Consider the following 24,247-nt stretch of genomic DNA (forward strand, 5'->3'; position numbering starts at 1 on the left):
CCCAGACCTATTTTTATAATTTTTTATTTTTGGAAACAGGGTCTCTTAAGCCAGCAAGTCTGGCTTCAAACCTGCGCGATCCTCCTGTCTCCGCCTCCCAAGCACAGGGATTAAAGCATGCATTACCACACCCAGCTCATGTCTACTTTATATTGCATACCCTTTTTTTCTGACTTATTTCATCAGGTTGTATAGATAAGACTGCTTATGATTTGTTAACATAGCACTTCAGTGCTTGTAAACATTTATATGCTGAGGTGATTGATAATCACCTGTTAGGCATATATATATCACAGTGGTTTATGGCCAGTGTGTATTTTGGTTTATTGGTGTCTGATGTGTGTATCTCACTCTCATTCCCTCTCGGAATTGAACCCAAGAATGTCTACCTCTGAACTAAATCCTCAGCCCTATTTGTTTTAGTGTTTTTTGTTTTGTTTTGTTTTGTGGAACTATAGATTGAACCTAGGAGCATCCTACCTCAGAGTAGAACCATCAGCCCTTTTTTTTGGCAGGTCTACGAAGAAAACTCAGGGGCATTCGACCTCCAAGCTACACCCCCTGCCCTATTTTTTAACTCTTTATTTTGAAACAGGGTCTCACTGAGTTGCAGAGGGCCTCACTAGGTAGCTGAGGCTGTCTGCGAACTGCGATCCTCCCATCTCAGCCTCTCGAATGCTGGGATTACAAGCGTGTGCCACCACGCTTGGCATCTTATTTTTTAATTTTGAAATAGGGTCTCACAAAGCTGCAGAAAACCTCACTAAATTGCTGAGGCTGGCCACAAACCTGTAATCCTTCTGTCTCAGCTTCCCAAGTACTGGGAATACATAGGTTTGTGCCACTGTGACTGGCAGTGTTAGACATTTTTAACAGCAACCCTGCAAGCATAAATGGTACAAGGAATGAAAAGCAAAACATTCTGTAGTAGCTATTTTACTAGTACTTTCATAGAAGACAGCATCTTTATATTTAGATGAAGAGTAAAATTATCCCCATAGATAAATGTATTTTCTTTTTCCAGAACCACGTCACCAGAGAAAGCGCAACATATTTTATAGTGGCCCAGCTTCTCCTGCAAGACCAAGATATCGACTATCTTCTGCAGGACCAAGAAGTCCTTATTGTAAAAGAATGAACAGGTTTGGTTCTGAAATTATGATGTACACATGTGAGTGAGAGAGTATGTGTGTGTGTGTGGTTGTTGTTTTATTGGGGATTGAACCCAGGGGCATTTTACCTTTGAGTTACATTCCCCAGGCCTTTGCACTTTTTTTGTTTTGAAACAGTCTAGCTAGGTCACTGAGAGTCTCCCCACATTGCTAACACTATTCTTGAACCTGCAATCCTCTTGCCTCAGCCTCCCAAACATCTAATTTGATAAATTAGATGTATCAAATCCACTTTTAGTCAGCTGGGTGTGGTGGTGCACGCTTGTAATCCCTGTGCTTGGGAGGCTGAGTCAGGAGGATCACAGTTTTAAAGTCAGCCTCAGCTACTTAGTGAGGCTCTCAGCAACTTAGTGAGACCCTCTTTCCAAATAAAATATAAAATAGGTCTAGGAGTACAGTCTCAGCTACTACTTAGTCCCTTTGCAACTCAGTGAGACCCTGTTTCAAAATAAAGAATAAAATATAGGGCTGGCAGTGTCGCTCATAGGTAGAATACCCCTGGGTTCCATCCCCGGTACCGGACAGATCAGCTGGAATTTGCTGACCTTCTTAGAATTTTTATTTGTTTGTTTGGTGGTACTAGGGGTTGAACCCAGGGGCTTTTCTACCTCTGGGCTATACTCTCAGACCTTTTTTTATATACTTTATTTGGAAACAGGGTCTCACTAAGTTGCTGAGGCTGGCTTCAAACTTGTGCAATCCTCCTGTCTCAGCCTCCCAAGCATGGGGATCACAAGCATGTGCCACCACGCCTGGCTCTTTTTGTTTTTGTAGCAACTGGGGAGTGTACCCATAGGCACTACTTCCAAGCTGTACTCCTAACCCTTTTGTTGTTATTTTGTTTTAAAACGGGGTCTCCATAGGTTGCTGAGAGTCTTGATAAGTTGCTGAGGCTGGTCTCAAACCTTCTGTCCACTTGTCTCAGCCTCCTAAGTACTGAGATTACAGGTGTGTGAACCATCAAACTTGGCTTTAGTTTTGGGGTTTGTGGGGAGTACTGGGGATTGAACCCAGTTCCATTCTACCTTTGAGCTACACCCACAGTCCTTTTGTTATTTTTTTGTTTTGAAATTTTTTAGGTTATTTAGGGTCTTGCTAAGTTGCTGGTGCTGTCCTTAAACCTGCAGTCCTCCTGTCCCAGCCTTCCAAGTATTGGCATTACAGGCATGTGCCACCATACCTAACTAGTATTGGTTTTAATAACCTTTTTAAACTTGGTTTTTTTTTTTTTTTTTTTTTTTTGGTGGTGGTAACAGCTTCACTGAGATAAAGTTTAACTTGCACAACTTGGCAGCTTTTGGTATATTCATAGGGTTGTGCATCTTTCACTATAACCCCTTTAATACATTTTCATCACCTCATAAAGAAGCCTTGAGTTCTTCAGTGCTCCCCCACCAGTCTTACCATCTCCCTGTCCTAGGTGGCCATGAATGTACGTTTCATCTCTAGATTTGCTTATTTTCTTATTTTAGGGTATTTCTTTTTTTCTTCTTCTTTTTTTTTTTTTTTTTTTTTTTTTTTTGGTGGTACTGGGGTTCCTGGAAGCCCTTCTACTTCCAGGCTACACTCCCAGACCTATTTTTATTTGGAAACAGGGTCTCTTAAGCCAGCGAGGCTGGCTTCGAACCTGTGCAATCCTCCTGTCTCTGCCTCCCAAGTGCAGGGATTACAAGCCTGTGCCACCACACCCGGTTCTTTTAAGTGGAATTCTTTGTTGTTTTTTTCCCCCGCTTAGTTTAACCTTTACAAGTTTTTTTCATATATCAGTACTTCATTCTTTTTATTGCCAAATAAAATTCAATTATATAGATATACCATGTTTTATTTATCTTTTTATTATTTGCTAAACATTTGGGTTGTTTCCACTTAGCTACTATGAATAATGCTGCTGTGGATATTCATGTACAAGTTGTTGTGTGAACAAATGTTTTCATTTCTTTTGGGTATATAATTCTAAGTGAAATTTCTGGGTCAAGTGCTAACTCTGTTTAATGTTTGAAGAACTGCCATATTGCTTCATTTTATATTCCCACAAGCAGTATATGAGGGTTCCAAAGTTTTTAACACTTGTTTATTAGTACATGACCTTTTTTTTTTTTTTTTCCTTTTGGTGGTACTGGGGATGGAAACCAGGGGCATACTACCTCCAAGCTACACCACCAGCCCTATTTTTTATTCTTTATTTTGAAACAGGGTCTAACTGGGTTGCAAAGGGCCTCACTAAGTAGCTGAGACTGTCCACAAAGTGCGATCCTCTGGTCTCAGCCTCCCAAATGCTAGGATTATAAGCATGCGTCACCACGCCCAGCTAGTACATGACCTTTTGAATGTAGCCCTTTAAGCCTGTTTTTTTTTAACTTCCTTTTCAGTGCGTTGTAAAAGTCTTATCTCTTCCAATCACTTTAATGTGGTCATTTTGCTTAGCCATTTTATTTTTACTTGAATAGCTTGTTTATAACTCATGTACTATTCACCTACTAAGATATGAAATGGAAATAAAGCATATCCCTAAAATATTACTTGGATATTGCTCTTAGTATCCATGACAAGCTGAGTGTGGTTGAAGTGAGATTCTCATCAACTTAGGTAGACCCTGTTTCCAGATAAGAAATAAAAAGTCAGACTGGGAGTATAGCTTGAAGGTAGAATACCTCTGGATTCAGTCCCCAGTACCACACATATATACACACACACACACAAAGTATTCATGACAATTGGTCAAGAAACCTTGCAGCCACATTAACAGTATCTTTCAAGGTTTTCTTGGTATGTTTACCATAGTAGAGCTTCAAGAAGTTGTCTTAGCCAGCATGGTGGCACATACATGTAATCCCAGTACTTGGGAAGCTAAGACAGGAGGGTCTCTGGATTAAAGCCAGCTTCCACAACTTGGTGAGACCCAGCCACTTAGCAAGACCCTGTTGCAAATTTAAAAAGACTGGGGCTGTAGCTCAAGGTTAGCACGCCCCAGAGTTCAGTCCCTAGTACAACCACCTCTCGCCCCCGAAAAAAAAAGATGATTGCCTTTATTGAGCAGATTCTCTTCCTACGATTACTCACCTTTAGTAATTTAGAGGGTTTTTTTTTTGTTTTTGTTTTTGTTTTACTGTAGTCTGTAGTTTATGGACAAACCTAGCTCCTTTGAATAGCAAGGTAACAATAGTGCACTTTACCAGTATTCCTAAATCCTCCCTGTCAAAGAGCTAAAACTGGCCAGAAGCTCAATCTCTGGTTGGGTTCAAAGTGTTGATTCAGTGCTTGTCTTTGCCATATTTTCATTGGGCTTTAGTTAAATGAAAAAAAATGAGCAAGCCAGGTGTAGTGGCGCGCACACTTGTAATCCCAGTACTTGGGGAGCTGAGACAGGAGGATCGCACAGGTTCAAAGCTAGTCTCAGCTACTTAGACTCTTAGCAACTTAATGAGACCCTGTTTCCAATCAAATATAAAAATAGGTCTGAGAGTATAGCCTAGAGGTAGAAAACCCCTGGGTTCCATCCTTAGTGCCATACACAAACACACACAAAAAATTAGCAGATGTGGTGTATGTGTCTTATTTTATTTTATTTTTTTGGTGGTACTGGGGGTGGAACCCAGAGGCTTTCTACCTTCGGGCTATCCTCCCAGACCTATTTTTTATATTTTATTTGGAAACAGGGTCTCACTAAGTTGCTGAGAGCCTCACTAAGTAGCTGAGGCTGGCTTCGAACCTGCGCGATCCTCCTGTCTCAGCCTTCCAAGTGCGGGGATTACAAGCATGCGCCACCACACCCGGCTTATGTGTCATATTTTAAAATCTGAAATAATGGCCTTTCTACAGTATAGAAAAAACTAATAACCTGAATCCATGACTAGGTGTCTAGGTTCAGAACTCAGCGCAACCATGCATTAATGATCTTTGGCAAGTTATTTAACCTCTCTGAGCTTCAGGTTTTTGACCTGGAAAACTCACTTATCTCATAGTATTGTAGAATTGGAAAATTAACACATGTAAAGCATTTACAATAGTGTTTGGCCAGGCATGGTGGCACACGCTTGTAATCTCCACGCTTGGGAGGCGGAGACAGGAGGATCGTGCAGGTTCAAAGCCAGCCTTGCTGGCTTAAGGGACCCTGTTTCCAAGTAAAAATATAAAAAATGGGTCTGGGAGTGTAGCCCGGAGGTAGAAGGGTTTCCAGGAACCCCAGTACCACCTCTGAGCTATGTCCCTAGTCCTAATTTACTTTTATGTTGAAAAATAGGGTCTTGCTAGATTGATGAATCTCACTACTTGCTGAGGCCATCCTTGAACCTGTGATCTTCTTGACTCTGCCTCCCAAGTACCGGGATTACAAGCGTGTGCCACTACGCCTGGCTCATTGGGTATTTTCTATGCTAACATCTTGTGCCTTTTTTCCTCTGCCTCCCTTTTGATTTTGCTCTTTAGGCGAAGGCATGCAATCCATAGTAGTGACTCTACTTCATCTTCCTCTTCTGAAGATGAACAGCACTTCGAGAGGCGAAGAAAAAGGAGCCGTAATAGAGCTATCAATAGGTGAGTTGCCATACTGAGGACTCTTTAGGTTACTGTTTTTTTTTTTGGAATGGTGAGAAATTATAGTAATTTGGAAAAGGTATAGCTAGACTATTTTGTTGCACCATACATCAATATGTAAACCAGAAAATTATCTTAGAAATACCTATAGTTGAAACAAATGGAGGTTAGAACATATGGTCACACTTTCTTGCCACACCCCACACCATTAGGAATCCCACAGTGGTGTTTGGTGAACAATGACCTGAGAAAATACCTTTTTTTTCCAGCTGGGCGTGGTGGCGCACGCTTGTAATCCCAGCATTAGGGAGGCTGAGACAGAAGGCTCACAGTTCACAGACAGCCTCAGCTACTTAGTGAAGCCTTTTCTAACTCCGTAAGACCCTGTTTCAAAATAAAGAGTAAAAGATAAGGCTAGGGGTGCAGCTCAGAGGTAGAATGCCCCTGAGTTCCATCCCCAGTAGCGCAAAAAAAAAAAGATTCCCTCAAATATTTTTTTTCACTTAATATATTCTCATTGTGGAACTTTTAGGGAAAATGAAAAGATTTACTCATTTTTGTAATTCCTTGAGCCCAGGGTCTCATGTGCTGGGCAGGGGCATTACCACTGGGCCACACCTCCAGCCCTTCCTGTGTTTTGTGACCGTTCTGATACCCTTTTGTCTACATAGAACAAATAATAGGTAATTTTTCTCCATAATGAAAAATTATATACAGTAAATATTATATACATATATAATAGATGATTTTTTTGTGGCTCTGAAGATGGAACCCAGGGGCATTCAACCTCCCAAGCTACACCCCCTGCCCTATTTTTTATTCTTTAATTTGAAACAGGGTCTCACTAAGTTATGGAGGGTCTCCCTAAGTAGCTGAGGTTGTTCGTGAACCACGATCCTCCAGTCTCAGCCTCCCGAATGCTGGGATTACAAGTGTGCACTATCACGCCCAGCTAATAGGTGATTTTATAAGTTCAAATATATTAACAACTCAATTTATTTTTATAGTAATAATATGGAGTAGATAGGTAAAGGACTCTCCATTTTAAAGATGTGGGTGAATTAAAATGCAGTGCTTGAACTTTAGTAATAAAATACTATCAGAGTAAAAAAATAAAGTATAAAAAACAATTGACACATAATAAGCCAGGTGTGATTGGTGCACACTTGTAATCCCAGCGCTTGTGAGGCTGAAACAGGAGGACCACACAGGTTCGAAGCCAGCCTCAGCTATTTAGTGAGGCTCTCGGCAACTTAGTGAGACCCTGTTTCCAAATAAAATATAAAAAATAGGTCTCAGAGTATAGCCTGGAGGTAGAAACCCTCTGGGTTCCACCCCCAGTACCACCAAAAAAAAAGAAAGAAAGAAACATAATAAATAGAGGGGCACACAAACCAACCAGTGTTTGTATCCTTTACTCTTATCACATTAGATCTACCATGTCTAGTGTACAGTACTCACTTGCCCCATGTTGCTGTGAGTTTTTGAAATGTATTTAGTTTGCATTGAGATATACATCTTTTTGTAAAATATGCTGTTAGATTTTAGGGTTTTTTTGTGTGTGTGGTACTGGGGGTGGAACTCAGGGGCTTTTCTACCTACAGACTATACTCCCAGACCTATTTTGTATTTTATTTGGAAACAAGGTCTCACTAAGTTGCTGAGAGCCTCGCTAAGTAGCTGGGGCTGACTTCGAACCTTCGAATAAAAAATAGCTCTGGGAGTGTAGCCCAGTGGTAAAAAGGCTTCCAGGAACCCCAGTACCACAAAAAAAGAAAAAAAGAAAAGAAAAACAAAAGAAAGAAAGATCATTATAGTTTAACATGGATTTTGGGGAGAAGGTTGACTTGATGGGTGTTACGTTTTGTAATTTTTCACAAATAGGTGTCTCCCACTAAATTTTCGGAAAGATGAATTAAGGGGGATTTATAAGGATCGAATGAAAATCGGAGCAAGCCTCGCCGATGTTGATCCGATGCACCTAGATTCTTCAGTGAGTACTGCACTTTGAAATGTGTACTTGACTTGAACCGTGATACTGTTCTTTATTTTGGATACGTTTTTATTTTGTGTTTTGGTTTTTTGCTTGTAATACTAGGGATTGATCCCCAGGCCTCACTCTGCTAGGTACACACTGAGCTACATTCCCAGCCCCTTGTGAAATCTTACTTATTATTTATTTATTTATTTATTTTTGGTGGTACTGGGGATGGAACCCTTCTACCTTCGGGCTACACTCCTAGACCTATTTTATATTTTAGTTGGAAACAGTCTCTTAAGCCAGCCAGGCTGGTTTCGAACCCGCACGATCCTCCTGTCTCCCCCTCCCAAGTGCTACCACACCCGGCTTTTATTTATTTTTTTAATGACACATTGTAGTCATCTAAATGGGGTACAAGATAGTAGAGGCATACAAGCACACATCACTCATTTAGCCCTACCCTCATCCCCTTCTCTCTTCTCATGTTTGGCTTAGTGATGACTTTGTTAGGTTTGTGAGTGTATATCATGTACATTAGGGAATCTCCCCTTCCCCTCCCTCTCAGGTCATCTTATTTGCTCATCTATGGTTTCTCCTTCATTGTCTAGAGATCCTCCTATGACCCTTTTTCTCTCTAGCTTCCGCATGTTAGGGAGAGCATCCAATTTTTTACATTTTGTGACTGACTAATCTTACTTAGCATAATGTTCTTCAGTTCCATTCATTTCCCTGCAGATGACATAATTTTGTTCTTTATGGCCGAGTAAAATTTCATTGTGTATATACTCCATAGTTTTTGTAATCCATTTATCTGTTGATGGGCATCTTGACTGGTTCTATAGTTTGGCAGTTTTGAATTGTGGAGCTATGAACATATATATGCATGCATTAGTTTGGTAGTTTGCTTTTCATTCTTTTGAGTAGATAACCCAGAAATGCCATTGCTAGATCATATGGTAGGTTCATTCTCATTCTTCTGAGGATCCTCCATACTGTTTTCCAAAGTGGTTGCACTAATTTGCAGTCCCACCAACAATTTGTTGTTGTTTGTATTTTTATTTATTTATTTTTTGTGTGTGTGGTACTGGGGGGTGGAAGCCAGGGGCTTTCTACCTCTGGGCTATACTCCCAAGCCTATTTTATAATTTATTTTGGAAACAGAGTCTCTCTCACTAACTTGCTGAGAGCCTCAGTAAGTAGCTGAGGCTGGCTTTGAACCTGTGTGATCCTCCTGTCTCAGCCTCCCAAGCACTGGGATTACAAGTGTGTGTGCCACCACTGTGCCTGGCTTTGTTGTTGTTGTTTTTACCCTTGTACTTCCGGGCTACACTCCCAGACCTATTTTTTTATATTTTATTTGGAAACAGGGTTTCTTAAGCCAGCAAGACTGGCTTCGAACCTGCGGGATCCTCCTGTCTGTCTCCCAAGCGTGGGGATTACAAGCGTGCACCACCACACCCGACTGTTGTTTGTATTTTTAAAGGTTGTCATTGTAATTGGAATTAAGTGAGATTTTATTTTGACACAAGATCTTCCAGAGTTGCCTAGGCTGGCAGCAAAACTTGCTGTTTTCTTGCATCAGTTTCATGAGTAGTTGGGATCGGGCATACTCAACCACTCCCAGTTGTTAGAGAGGTGGGGGGGGGGCGGACACGCACACGAGTGTGTGTGTGTGTCACTGTCTCACTGCGGATTGAACCCAGGGACATTTTATCTTTGAGCTATACCCCATCCCTATTTCTTTATTTGTTAAGTTATTTATTTTTTGGTGGTACTGGGAATGGAACCCAGGGGCCTTCTACCTCCGGGCTACACTCCCAGACCTATTTTTTATTTATTTTTTTTGGAAACAGGGTCTCTTAAGCCAGCTAAGGCTGGCTTCAAACCTGCATGATTCTCCTGTCTTAGCCTCCCAGGCGTGGAGATTACAAGCATGTGTCACCACACCCAGCTCCTATTTTTTATTTTGAAATACTAAATTGATGAGGCTGCCTTATACATATGATCTTCCTGTCTTAGCCTCCTAAGTATTGGGATTCTAGACATTGCACCACTTACTTAGCTGGCTTAGTTTTTAAGTTAAACCAGTGGTTTTTTAAATATAAACTTTGATTTCTACTTACTTAATACTTTTGAATGGTGCTAGAGATTTGAACCCAGGGGATGTGTTACCTCTGAGGTATACCACCAGTCTGTACTTATTTATTTTGTGGTACTTAGGATTGAACCCAGAGGCATTCTACTTCTGAGCTACACGTACCCAGCTCTATTTTATTTTTATTTTGAAGTATAGGGTCTTGCTAGGTTGATTAGAGTCTTGCTTTTTGCTGAGGCTGTCCTTATACCCATGATCCTCCTGTCAGTATTTTTTAGTACTAGGGATTAAACCTGGAGTATTCTCTGAGCTACACCTCCAGCACTTTTTTTTTTTTTTTTTTTTTTTTTTGCATAGTAGGGATGGAACACCGGGGCATTCTAACTTCGGGCCACACCCCCAGCCCTAATTTTTATTTTTTATTTTGAAACAGGGTCTCACTAAGTAGCTGAGGCTGTCGTGAACCGTGATCCTCTTGTCTCAGCCTCCCAAATGCTGAGATTATTTATATTTGTTTTGAAATAGTCTTGCTAGGTTGGTCTTGCTAGGATTCTCACCACTTGCTGAGGCTGTCCTCAAATCTGTGATTATCCTCCTATCTCAGCCTCCCAAATACTGGGATTACAGGTGTATACCACTACACCTGGATTGAAACTTTAATCTTTATATACTTTTTTTTTTTTTTTTTTCCGGTACTGGGGATATAACTCAGGGTCACTGTACCTCCAAGCTACACCCACAGCCCTATTTTTTAGTCTTTTATTTTTGAAACAGTGTCACTGAACTGGGAAGGGCTTTGTTAAGTAGCTGAGGGTATCTGTGAATCATGATCCTCCAGTCTCTGCCTCCCAAATGCTTGGATTACAAACGTGCGCCACCACGCCTGGCTTTTATATACATTTTTTTTTTTTAAACTTTGGATCTAGCTGGGCATGATTCTGAAAAGGCTGAGACAGAAGAATTGCAGGTTCAAACCAGCCTCAGCAACTTAGTGAGGCTCTCAGCAACCTAGTGAGACCCTGATTCCATATAAAATATAAAATCAAGCTGATGGTATAGAGCAGAGGTAGAATGCCTTCGAGTTCAAACCCCAGTACCTCCTCTAAAAAAAATATTTGGGCCACAACTGTTTAATTGATATTAACTGTTAATTGATATGAGTTGGTATAGTTTAGAGGTGGGATAACATTTTAATTTTGACTCCAAATCTGCAATTGTCGATATTTTCTTTCCTTACCAGGTACGATTTGATAGTGTTGGTGGTCTGTCTCATCATATTGCAGCTCTGAAAGAAATGGTGGTATTTCCATTACTATATCCAGAAGTCTTTGAAAAATTCAAAATTCAGCCTCCAAGGTAATTTAAATATACTTTTGATTTTAACCATAATCTGTGCTATGCATCTCTTGCTTCTGATTTTTAAACCTTTGCTGATAAACTCAGTTTTGAACACCAGACCTTGATTCTCTTTTTTTTAATATAACTTCTCCCTGGATCACCTAGCATAAAAATTGGTTTGTAAACTTTTTTAAATTAATAAGCTTTTTTTTTTTTTTTTTTTTTTTTTTACCATGTAAAAGTGCTACAAATAGATCACAGTTAAACATAGGTGAATTTTTTTTTTTGCTTGTTTGTTTTTGTTTTTGTTGTTTTCTTTTTTTTGCTTGTTTGTTTTTTGTTGTTTTTTTGCTTGCTTGTTTTTTGTTTTGTTTTTGTTGTTTTCTTTTTTTTTTTTTTTTTTTTGGCTTGTTTGTTTTTTGTTTTGTTTTGTTTTTTTTGGTGGTGGTGGTACTGGGGTTCCTGGAAACCCTTACAGGGTTCTTAAGCCAGCAGGCTGGCTTTGATCCTACGTGATCCCTCCTCCTGTCTTCGCCTCCCAAGCGGGAGGGTTACAAGCGTGGGTCACCACGCCCAGCAACATAGGTGAATTTTAAATGTATTCTTTATAGCCAGGCAGGGTGGCACACGCTTTGTAATCCCCACACTTGAGAGGCTGAGACAAGAGGATTGCACAGGTTTGATGCCAGCCTCAGCTACTTAAGTGAGGCTCTCAGCAACTTAGACCATGTTTCCAAATAAAGTATAAAAAAAGGTCTGGGAGTATAGCCCATAGGTAGAAAAGCCCCTGGGTTCAACCCCCAGTACCACAGAAATAAAAGTATTCTTTATTGTTTACATTTTTAATTAATATTAAACATTATTTACTTTTTATAGGAAATTTTGAAAGTGCCTAGTTGAAATAACTTAGTAAATTAACAAAGAAACAAACTAGCTGGACGTTGTGGCACATGCTTGTAATCCCAGTACTTGAAAGGCTGAGACAGGTGCAAAGCCAGCCTCAGCAACTTTAGTGAGACCCTGTTTTAAAAAAATATATAAAGCCGGGCGTGGTGGCGCACGCTTGTAATCCCCGCGCTTGGGAGGCGGAGACAGGAGGATCGCGCAGGTTCGAAGCCAGCCGCGCGCGCTGGCTTAGGAGACCCTGTTTCCAAAATGAAAATGTAAAAATAGGTCTGGGAGTGTAGCCTGGAGGTAGAAGGGCTTCCAGGAACCCCAGTACCACCAAAAAAAAAAAAAAAAAAAAAATATATATATATATATATATATATATATATATATATATATATATATGTCTGAGGGTATAGCCCAGAGGTAGAAGGCCCTTGGGTTCCACCCCGAGTACCAAAAAAAGAAAAAAACAAACTATTTTAATTACTGTTCTTCATTATAATACACATTTTTTCTCCCCTGAATAGATGAGATAAAATCTTTTAGGCTGGGCATGATGCTACACATTCTTAATCTCAATATTTGGGAGTCTGAGACAGGAGGTTCACAAGTTCAAACCCAGCCTAGACAACTTAGCAAGACCTTGTTTCAAAATAAAAAGGGCTGGGAGTGTTGCTCAGTAGTAGAGCTCCCCTGGATCCAATGCTTAGTACCACAAACATCATAAAGGTTTTTATTTATAGTTTCTATATTAATCATGTAATAATCAATATTAATTCTTAGGGGTTTATTTGTTGTTTGTTTCGGTACTGAGGATGGAACTCAGGGGCACTCTACCTCCGAGCTACACCCCAACCCTATTTTTTTTATTCTTTTTAGTTTTTTGAAACAGGGTCTCACTGTGTTACAAAGGTCCTCACTAAGAAGCTGAGGCTCTCTGCAAACCACGATCCTCCTGTCTCAGCCTCCCAAATGCTGGGATTTCCAGTGTGCGCCACCACGCCCAGCTCAACTTCCAGGTTTTAAATTGTGCTGTGAAGAGTGCGTGCGTGCGTGCGTGTGTGTCTGTGTGTGTTATTGAACCCAGGGGCATTCTATATATGAACTATACCCCCAGTATTATTTTTATTTTGAAGCAAGATCTTGCTAGGTTGATGAGAGTCTCTATTTGCTAAGGCTGTCTTTGAACATGCAATCCTCATGTCTCAGCCTCCAAAATACTAGAATTATAATATAAGCATATATCACCATGTCTGGCTCTGAAATTTATTTTTTTTGCAGTCGTAGGGATTGAACCCAGGAGTGTTCTACCTCTGAGCTATACCCCTAGTCCTATTATATTTATTTATTTATTTATTTATTTATTTATTTGTATTTTTGTGGTACTGAGGGTAGAACCCAGGGGCTTTTCTACCTCCGGGCTATGCTCCTATACTCACAGACCTATTTTATGCTTTATTTATTTTTTTGGTACTGGGGTAGAACCCACGGGCTTTTCTACCTCTGGGCTATAATCCCAGACCTATTTTTTATAATTTATTTGGAAACAGGGTCTCACTAAGTTGCTGAGAGCCTCACGAAGGAGCTGAGGCTGGCTTCGAACCTGTGCAATCCTCCTGTCTTAGCCTTCCAAGCGTGGGATTACAAGTGTGTACCACCATGCCCAGCTTATTTTTTATTTTGAAACAGGGTCTCACTGAGTTGCTGAGGCTGTCCTCAACTTAATCTCCTGCTTAAGCCTTCCAAGTACAGAGAATAAAGTATGCACCACCACACCCTGCTTGTCTTAATTTTTTTTATTCACTAAATGAATTCATGGAATTGGTTTTTAATTTTTATTTCAGTAGTCTTTTTTTTTTTTTTTTTTTTCTTTCTGGTGCTGGGGATGGAACCCTTCCTGGGCTAGAACCCTTCTACCTCTGGATTATACTCCCAGACCTATTTTTACATTTTTTTTTTAAATTTAGAAACAGGGTCTTTTAAACCAGCAAGGCTGGCTTCGAACCTGCACAATCCTCCTGTCTCCGCCTCCCAAGCCTGGGGATTACAAGCATGTCCCACCACGCCCAGCTTCAGTAGTCTTTTTTATGTAGTACTAAAGTGTATAACTTTTATGTATGTGTATATGTGGTATTGAGGTTGAAACCCAGAGGCATTCTAAATCTCTAGGCCATATTCTAGCCCTGATTTTTTCTTTTTTTAATTTTTTGTTTGAAAACATGGTCTCACAAGGTTGGTGAGAGTCTTACTACTTGCTGAGGCTGTCCTTGAACCTGCAATCCTCCTGCCTCGGCCTCCCAAATACTGGAATTATAGGCATGCACCACCACACCCAGCCAACATTTTAATGTAGTGCTAAAATGTTTACTATATTATTTTACAGAGGTTGTTTGTTTTATGGTCCACCTGGAACTGGAAAAACTCTGGTTGCTAGAGCACTTGCCAATGAATGCAGTCAAGGGGATAAAAGAGTAGCATTTTTCATGCGTAAAGGAGCTGATTGTCTGAGTAAATGGGTAGGGGAATCTGAAAGACAGCTACGATTGCTATTTGACCAGGTATGATCTTAACATTTGCCTTTATAGGTGGTTCCATACTCTATGCACATGTAACTTTAAGCATTAGCTAAATCTTGTGTTTAACCACTCAGAACAATTATAAATTATATAATCTTTCTAGATTATTTTTATGTGTCAAGATAACACTGACCTATAGTACACAGATTTATAGTAAGAAATGAATAATTGTACCTATGTTCTTTGTTGTCATACTCAGAGTAGAAGTGAATTATGTCTCCATATGGGAGCTGAAGACCATTCTGTCATTGTGGCTTTCAGTTCCCCATCTCAGATTGTATTGAAAGTATATTGTGAGATATTACATTGTGCTTTGAGTTATTGCTGCAGGTGTTTTTAAATCTCTTTCTGGGTTCTTTACTGAAATACATTTTTAAAATGTCTTGCTAACTAATTTTTTCCTCGTCTGACAAGGAAGAAGACTGCCACTATCTTTTACTCTTTGTCTCCACAGTTAGTCTTTAATAGGTATTTTTGCATCTATCCCAGGAAAAATAGCTATATGAAATCTAAGGTATATAATCAATCATGTATGTATTTTGAATGCTTCCAGTTAAAATGTAACGATGTTATTATAATTTAGTGTGAGTGGTTAAAATATGGTTCTTAGAAATTACATTAGGCTTATAAATTACAAATAATTATAGATTACAAATACATTTGAATGAAAGTGGATTAAAATGGTTTATATTAAATCGATATACTTGAGGCTTTTAATGATTAAATGTGACCACTGGACCTGCTTTTTAGGCTTATCAGATGCGCCCATCAATTATTTTCTTTGATGAAATCGATGGTCTGGCTCCAGTACGGTCAAGTAGGCAAGATCAAATTCACAGGTAAAAGTTGTTTGATGACTTTTCTTTCTATATTCTGAGCTATGTTGATATTGTATAAGAGAGAATTTTAAATGATAAAAGAAACTATTTACAAACCAGTAGTTTTCCTTTTTTATAATAAAACCCTAATGTGTGATACGAAAGGAAAACGAGAACCCATTCTGAGTGTCAGGTTGTTCTGAATACAGTATAAAAATCTTGGGTACAGAAGATTTAACTCAAGATACAGGACAGTAAGGTGAGGCACACGAAATGAGTGAGGCAGACCAGTGGTAAGAAGAGGGATGTGGTGAGGAAGCTGCCAGACATGGTGGTCCTAGCACAAGACCATAGCCAGTTAGCCTTAGTTCCAGCCTATTATTAGCATACAGAAATTGGCTGAGTAGAGAAATATATTTTCTTTCTTGAATTTTGCATTCAAAATTTAAAATATCTTAAATATTACTAATTCATATGCTTTTAAGACACTGCTTGGCCCAAACTATGTCTTCAGGGCCTTACTGCTTGTTTAAGATTTTACTAGCCCAACCTCTTCTCTTTGTGGGGAGGTATGCTGGAAATTAAACCCAGAGGCATTTTATTTCCTAGCTACATTCCAGGTCTTTATTTGTTTTTTCTTGAAACATGTTGGTCGCAAACCCGTGTCCACTGGTCTCAGCCCTCCCAAGTATTGGGATTATAGGTGTTTGATAACTATCACACCCAGCTTTCTTATTTTAAGGATGGAAAAACTAGACCCCATGATTAGGTGCTTATCAAAGGGAGCGAATGTCCTAGATTTTCTTACATCTAAATTACTTTTATTTCCAATTAATTGTTTTTCAGTTCTTTTCAAATGGTCTCATGAGTTAAATATGTAATTGCCTAATTTATTCGGGGATACCCTAAAATACATGTTAACATGTCTACATATATGCCAGCATTGCTTTATATTATTGGTAATGTAGAAAGTTAATAAGACACAGCAATAATGTGATTGATAGGTTTTGAGGGTTTTTTTGTTTTTTGTTTTTTGTTTTTTGTTTTTGTTTTGTTTTTTTGCGGGTCTGGGGATGGAACCCAGAGGCATTTGACCTCCAAGCTACACACCCTGCCCGATTATTTAATAATTTGTTTGTTTGTTTGTTTGTTTATTTTTGGTGGTACTGGGGTTCCTGGAATCCCTACTACCTCCGGGCTACACTCCCAGACCTATTTTTACATTTTTATTTGGAAACAGGGTCTCCTAAGCCAGCGCACGAAGCTGGCTTCGAACCTGCGCGATCCTCCTGTCTCTGCCTCCCAAGCGCAGGGATTACAAGTGTGCGCCACCACGCCCGGCCTTTATTCTTTATTTTGAAACAGGGTCTCACTAAGTAGCTGAGGCCGTCGGCGAACCACAGTCCTCAGGTCTCAGCCTCCCAAATGCTGGGATTACAAGCGTGTGCCACCACGCCTGGCTAGGTTTTGAGTTTTCTAACATCTAAAATATTTATTGTCTTTTGGGCTTTCTTTACCTGATGAGAGACAATTTCATTGGTTACTGAGTAAATTGAAATGCCAAAGTACCATAATAAAAGTAGTTGTAATCAGGGCTGGCGGGGTAGCTCGGAGGTAGAGTGCTCCTGGGTTCCATCCCCAGTACTGCAAAAAAAGAAAAATAGTTTTTATCTCTGCATGTCCCATTAGTAATCAGTAATTCTTTTATATGTGAAACAGTTTATTATACTGGCTTTGTTATATTAGTAGGGAGAAACATTTAATACTGCCATTACTTTACAATTATATAAATTGAATGGGTACTCTATTTTGGGGCAATTCTAAAGAGATTGAAGAAATTTTAGTGAAAAGGTTATAGAATAATTTTAACTAGCAAAAACATGCCATTTAGCTAGGCGCAGTGACACATTTCTGTAATTCCAGTACTTGAGAGGCTGAGACGGGAGGATTATAGGTTCAAAGCTGGCCTCAGCAGCTTAGATTGTGTTTTCAAACTAAAAGAAAAATTAAAAAGCTGGGGGTGTACCTCAATGGTAGAATGTTTCTGTCTTCTATCTCTAGCACCACAAAACAAAAAGCCATTTCTTTTCTTTTTTTTTTTTTTCTTTTTTTTTTTTTTTTGTGTGTGTGTGTGGTACTGGGGGTGGAACCCAGAGGCTTTCTATCTCCGGGCTATGCTCCCAGACCTTTCTTATATTTTATTTGCAAACAGGGTCTCACTAAGTTGCTGAGAGCCTCACTAAGTAGCTGAGGCTGGCTTTGAACCCGTGCGATCCTCCAGTCTCAGCCTCCCAAGCACAGGGATTACAAGTGTGCGCCACCACGCCCGGCAAAAAGCCATTTCAAGTATGTATTTTTTAAAAGAAATTTAGTTACGTAAGATTTTTTTTTTTTTAACCATTGAAACTGGGTAAACCTTAAAGCTTTTTATTTCTTTTTTTAGCACATTAAGACAAACTATATTTTGTATCTTACTGCTAGTAATACTAACATTGTAAAGCCAGGCATCAAGGCGTACATATACTTGGGAAGCTGAGACAGGAGGGTTGCAGGTTCAAGGCCAGCTCCAGCAATTTTGCAACACCTTCAGCAACTTAACGAGAACCTGTTTTAAAAAAAAACAGTTAAAAAAAAAAGTACACCCAGCTTAAAATTATTTATTTACTTACCTTGGTACTGAAGATTTAACCCAGGGGCGTTCTATCTCTAAACTGTACACCCTGGCCATATTTCATTTCATTTTATTTTATTATTTTACTTGCTGTACTTGGGATGTTACCCAGGGGCATTCTACCTCTGAGCAACACTCCTAGTCCTATTTTTAATTCTTTATTTTTGAAATAGGATCTCACTGAGTTGCAAAGGGCCTTACTAAGTAGCTGAGGCTGTCTGCGAACTGCAATCTTCCTGTCTCAGCCTCCCAAATGCTGGGATTACAAGCATGCACCACCACACCTAGTTTATTTTTTATTTTGAAACAGGGTCTTGCTAAGTTGTGGAGAGCTTCACTAAGTTGCTTAGGCTAGCTTTGAACCTATGGCATTCCTTTCTCAGCCTCCCAAATACTGGGATTACAGGCATGTACCACCCTGTCCAGCTATGATGAATTTATTGTTGTTGTTATTGTTATTTGTGGTACCAGAGAGAGAGAACCCAGGGACATTCTACCTCCAAGTTTTTCCCTTCGCCCTTTTATTTTTTATTTTGAAGTAGGAGCTAAGTTGCTGATGGCTTCACTAAGTTGTTGAGGCTGTCCTTGAACTTATGATCCTTGTCTCAGCCTTCCTATTGCTAGGATTGTAGGAGTACACCACTATACCTGGCAGTAATGTAATTTGGGGGGGGGGGCTCAATACTGGAGATTGAACCAGGGCCATTTTAGCTCTTGAGTTACACTCCCGGCCCTATTTTTTGTGTTTTATTTTTTCAAAACAGGGTTTCACTAAGTAGCTGAGACTGGGCACAGACCTGAAATCTTCCTGTCAGTCTCCCCAAGTACTGGCATTACAAGTGTTGGACACATACCTGGCTCAGTAATATAATTCTTTATAGGAAAATTGTAACCAATAAATGAAAAGGGAATGATAGGTCCTGTTATCAAACAATGAGTATAGACTTGTCGGGTTGTGTGTGTGTTTGTATGTGTGAGAGAGTGAGATGTTAGGGATGGAACCCTGGGGCATTCTACCTCTGAGTTATACCCCCAACTCTTTTTATTTTTTGTTTAGAAATAGGTTCTTGCTAGGTGGCGGAAAGCCTGAATTGCTGAGGCTGTCCTTGAACCTGCAACTCTTCTTTCTCAGCCTTTCAAGTACTGGGTTTGCAGGTGTGCACCACTATTCCTGGCTTAGACCTGTGGATGATTTTTGCCTTCCCCCTTCTAGGAGACAAATGTTTGGTGATAATTCTGATTGTAAGAATTGATTGGGGGTAATTACTAGCATCTACTGGAAGTCAGAAATGCTGTTAAGCATGTTACAAAATACAAAACAGCTCTCCAAAGCCTTTTTTTTTTTGGGAGGGGGGGTCTGGGAATGGAACCCAGGAACAATTGACCTCTGAGCTACACCCCTGCCCTATTTTTTATTCTTTATTTTGAAACAGGGTCTCACTAAGTTGCCGAGGGCCTCACTGAGTAGCTGAAGCTGTCTGCAAACCACGATCCTCTGGTCTCAGCCTCCTGAATGCTGGGATTATAAGCGTGCACCACCATGCCCAGCTCAAAGCTAATAATTTTGGCCCAAAATTTCAATAGTGCTAAGGTTGAGAAATCTTGATCTAAACAATAATTACCATTAGCTACTAAAAGAGTAAAGTAGCCAGGCGTGGTGGCACATGCTTGGTTTTGGGAGGCTGAGACAGGAGATTAGCAAACAGCCTTAGCTACTTAGGCCTTCTGCAACTTAGTGAGACCTTGTTTCAAAATAAAGAATTTTAAAAAGGAGCTGGGGGTGTAGCTCAGAGGTAAAATGCTCCTGGGTTCTGTCCCTAGTACAGCAAAAATTAAAGTTAAAAAAGTTGATAAGGAAATTTATGTTGGAGGAAGCTAATAACAGCTCACCTAAACCCAACCCACTACTTGATCTTAAGTGAGAAACCTGTATCATGTTCTTCCTGCAGTGATTCAGTAGGAAAAATAGGATATTTTCTATGGACTTTGCTATTACAAATAGTTTACCTAACTTACTAAGCTTCTTTCTAAGTCTGTATGTACGTTTATAGAAATGTGAAAGAGGAATTTAGTTAAATGACTCCTTCAGGAAGCAGTTAGCCAATTCAAAATGTAGGAAGGAAATTCTATGAGACAAATGACTACATTTCTTCAACAAATAAAAAGGGAGAAAAGTGAGGGATATAATAGGAACTATTAAGGATTTAAGGGACAAATGCCTAAATGTAATCTCTGGATCCTGGATTGAACAAATCAAACATAAAAAGATACTTCCAGTGGCCAAAGTTATAGCTTAGTGGTAAAGTGCTTGTTTAGCATAAGCCACACCCTAGATTCTCTCCTGGCACTGATTAAGATACTTGAAGGCAATGGGAAAATTAGGTGATATTAATGAAGTATTGTTGCCAGGCGTGATTACACACACCTGTAATCCCAGTATTTAGGAGGCTGAGACAGAAGGGTGACAAGTTCAAAAGCAGTCTCAGCAACTTAGTGTGACCCTCAGTAACTTAGCAAGACTCTTTTTCAAAGTAAAAAAAAGGGGGGGGGGCTGAGATGTAGCTCAGAGGTAGAATGCCCCAGGGTTCAACCCCCAGTATAAAAAAAAAAAAAAAAGAATTCCTGTCACTCACTTGATTGGCACACACCTGTAATCCCAGTACTTGGGAGGCTTAGGCAGGAGAATCACAGGTTGGAGGTCAGCCTCAGCAATTTAAGGAAACACTGTTCTTTTAAATTATTTATTTATTTACTTACTTACTTTGTGGACTGGGGATTGAATCCGGGGTCCTTTGACTTCTAAGCTACATCCCCAGCCCTACTTTATTTTTTATTTAGACAGGGTCTCACTAAGTTGCAGAAAACATAAGTAGCTGCGGCTGGCCATGAACCTGTGATCCTCCTGTCTCAGCCTCCCAAGTACCACACCCAGTTTTGGGAGACCCTGCTTTAAAATGAAAAATAAGCCGGGCGTGGTGGCACAAACTTGTAATCCCCGTTCTTGGGAGGCAGAGACAGGAAGATCATGCAGGTTCGAAGCCAGCCGCACTGGCTTAAGAGACCCTGTTTCCAAACAAAAAAATATAAAAATAGGTCTGGGAGCATAGCCCGGAAGTAGAAGGGCTTCCAGGAACCCCAGTACCATAAATAAATAAATAAATAAATAAATAAATAAATAAATAAATAAATAAATAAATAGGCTTCCAGGAACCCCAGTACCATAATAAATAAATAAATAAATAAATAAATAAATAAATAAATAAATAAGTAGAAGGGCTTCCAGGAACCCCAGTACCATAAATAAATAAATAAATAAATAAATAGATAGATAGATAGATAGATAGATAGCTGGGTGTGGTGGCGCACTCTTGTAATCCCAGCATTCAGGAGGCAGAGCTTTAGTGCTGGTAGTGTAGCTCAGAGGTGGAATGCCCCTGGGTTTAATTCCCAGCATCACAATAAGGGAAAAAAAGACTTACTGACTTTAGGGTAGTAATATTGTGGAGTGTTTTAAAAGTCTTTATCTCAAACTGGGCATGGTGATACATGCTTGTAATCCCAGTACTTGGGAGGCTGAGACAGGAGGATTGCAGGTTCGTGGCCAGCCTCAGCAATTTAGACCTTCTACAACTCAATGAGACCCTGATTCAAAATAAAAGAGTAAAATAGGGCTGGGGTATAGCTCAGGATTTTTTTTTTATTTTTTATTTTTTTTATTTTTTATTTTTTTAGGTACTGGGGATGAAACCCAGGGGGCATTCTACCTCCAAGCTACTATTTTGGAACAGGGTCTCATTGAGTTGCAAAGGGCCTAAGTAGCTGAGGCTGTCTGCAAACTGTGATCCTCCTGTTTTAGCCTCCCAGCCATTCTATAATTTTAAGATACTATTTGTTTGGTAACTATTATGTTCCTTTATGAAATGACTTCCAGGATCTATTTGTAGTTAAAAAAAAATGTGGTAACAGACCATCCATGTTTTCTATTAATTTCAAGTTCTATGTGGCATTTAGTTTATCTTACAGATTTCTTTTAATCTACTAAAAGTAACTAGAAAACTTGTTCACATGTATGATACATTAAATCTCACCAAAAGAAAAAATATTATTGAATGTTACATTTTATGTTTATATTATTAATCTTTTTTCTTGTTTTTAAATTTAGTTCTATTGTTTCAACCCTGCTAGCTCTTATGGATGGTTTGGACGGCAGAGGAGAAATTGTGGTCATTGGTGCTACCAACAGACTAGACTCTATAGACCCTGCATTACGAAGGCCTGGTCGCTTTGACAGAGAGCTCCTTTTTAGCCTACCTGATAAAGATGTAAGATTTAATAATTTCTCAGATTTTGAGAAAGTATGTTACTTTTTATTATTAATAAAGCTTGAAGATTCTTGAGGTTTTTTTTTGATCTTTATAAGTGATCATTCCAAAAGAACTCAAACAGGGAGGCTGAGTTAGGAGAATCCTAGGTTCACATGAGGCCCTCTATAATTTAGTAAAAGCCTATTTCAAAATAAAAAATTAAATAGGGCTGGGGGTATACCCGAGAGGTAAGGTGCCCCTGGGTTCAGTTCCCAGTAACACACACACACGCAAACACACACACAAAATAATAATAATAATTCATAGGATAATTTTATTTTCTGTAAGTATAACAATGCTTCCCTAAAATTGCTCTTAAAATTCTTTCAATTTAAACATAGCCTCTTGGTAGAGTCAGTTTTGCTTCAGTGGCTTAATGAGCAATCAGCCTTTAGCCATTTCATTAGCCTTGGCTCTTTTCTTTTCCTTTTTTTTTTTTTTTTTTTTTTTTTTTGCCTTACTGGGGATGGAACCCAGAGGCATTCTACCTCCAAGCTATACCCCCAGCTCAGTTTTTTGTTTATTTTGAAACAGGGTCTCACTGAGTTACAGAGGGCCTCACTAAGTAGCTGAAGCAGTATGTGAACCACATCCTCCTATCTCAGCCTCCTAAATGCTGGGATTACAATTGTGTGCCACCACACCCAGCTTTTAAAAACAGTTCTTAAGCTGGGCATGGTGGTGCACATTTGTAATCCCCCAGGCTTGGGAGGCGGAGACAAGAGGATCGCAGCAGGTTCCAAGCCAGCTGCACACGCGCTGGCTTAGGTAGTATATTTCTCTTGTTTACATTTATAACTTGGACACTAATCAATGCAAATCTTTTTAACAATGAAACTAATTTCCATAAACTTATAAATCTTTTATTCTCATTTTCATTGTTTCATGTTTCTTTTATAATGTCTTGATTAGTTTCAAATAATGAAAAGTAGCTTAAGACTGAAATTTCCCTAATCTGAATAGTATTTTATGTTATTATATTTGTAAAAAAATAAAACTTTCTTTTTATAGGCTCGGAAAGAGATTCTAAAGATTCACACAAGGAATTGGAATCCCAAACCTCTGGACATATTTCTAGATGAACTAGCAGAAAGCTGTGTTGGTAAACATTGTTTTAAGTGCTTAAAAGAAACACTGCATTCATTTCAAAGATGGGACAAGTTGTAGTCTTAACAAAGTTTTATGTAAAGAAACACAAAATTGTGTTTGTTTCTCATCTCTTTCTTTTTTAGTTTTTTTATTGGTGCACTGTATTCATACATCATAATGTAATGGGATAAAAAACTTCTGTAGACATACATGCACACATCGCCCAGTTAGCCCCTACCCAATCCTCACCCCATTCCCTCCCCATCCCTCCTTCCCATGCTTGGCTTAGTGGTTGACATCTAATATAGCAATTTATCCAAGATTAACAATGATAATCTCACATAACAGATTCATTTGTCTGATATCAAACTTTTGATCACTTATAGATAACACTTCAGTATTACTTTTTGCTTTCTTTCTTACCAGAGGATTTTTTTTTTTTTTTTTTTTTTTTTTTTTTTTTGGTGGTACTGGGGTTTCTGGAAGCCCTTCTACCTCTGGGCTACACTCCCAGACCTATTTTTATACTTTTTTATTTGGAAACAGGGTCTCTTAAGCCAGCACGGCTGGCTTCGAACCTGCGCAATCCTCCTGTCTCCGCCTCCCAAGCATGGTGATTACAAGCGTGCGCCACCACGCCCAGCTTTTTTTTTTTTTTAAAGTAAAACTATCATACATTTTTTTTCCCCAGAAAAAAAATCTATCCTAAGATGAAATAT

General features: G+C 39.3%; 1 protein-coding gene across 4 annotated transcripts in view; it reads left to right on the top strand.

Annotated features, from left to right (window-relative positions):
• Window positions 1–24,247, top strand: part of ATAD2 (ATPase family AAA domain containing 2) — a gene marked incomplete at both ends in the record, with an annotated part of 68,924 nt that overhangs the window by 18,672 nt on the left and 26,005 nt on the right. For 3 of the 4 annotated variants that reach the window (XM_080694558.1, XM_080694559.1, XM_080694560.1), the window contains 8 exons: window positions 1,025–1,142; window positions 5,598–5,705; window positions 7,590–7,698; window positions 11,022–11,137; window positions 14,394–14,568; window positions 15,337–15,425; window positions 22,238–22,397; window positions 23,451–23,541. In XM_080694558.1, the coding sequence (XP_080550684.1) occupies window positions 1,025–1,142; window positions 5,598–5,705; window positions 7,590–7,698; window positions 11,022–11,137; window positions 14,394–14,568; window positions 15,337–15,425; window positions 22,238–22,397; window positions 23,451–23,541 (966 nt within the window). The remainder of the gene's footprint in view (window positions 1–1,024; window positions 1,143–5,597; window positions 5,706–7,589; window positions 7,699–11,021; window positions 11,138–14,393; window positions 14,569–15,336; window positions 15,426–22,237; window positions 22,398–23,450; window positions 23,542–24,247) is intronic. The other variant, XM_080694561.1, reaches the window with a different exon arrangement.

This window comes from Muscardinus avellanarius (genome assembly GCF_963383645.1).
Source record: "Muscardinus avellanarius genome assembly, chromosome: 4".
Lineage (NCBI taxonomy): Eukaryota > Metazoa > Chordata > Mammalia > Rodentia > Gliridae > Muscardinus > Muscardinus avellanarius.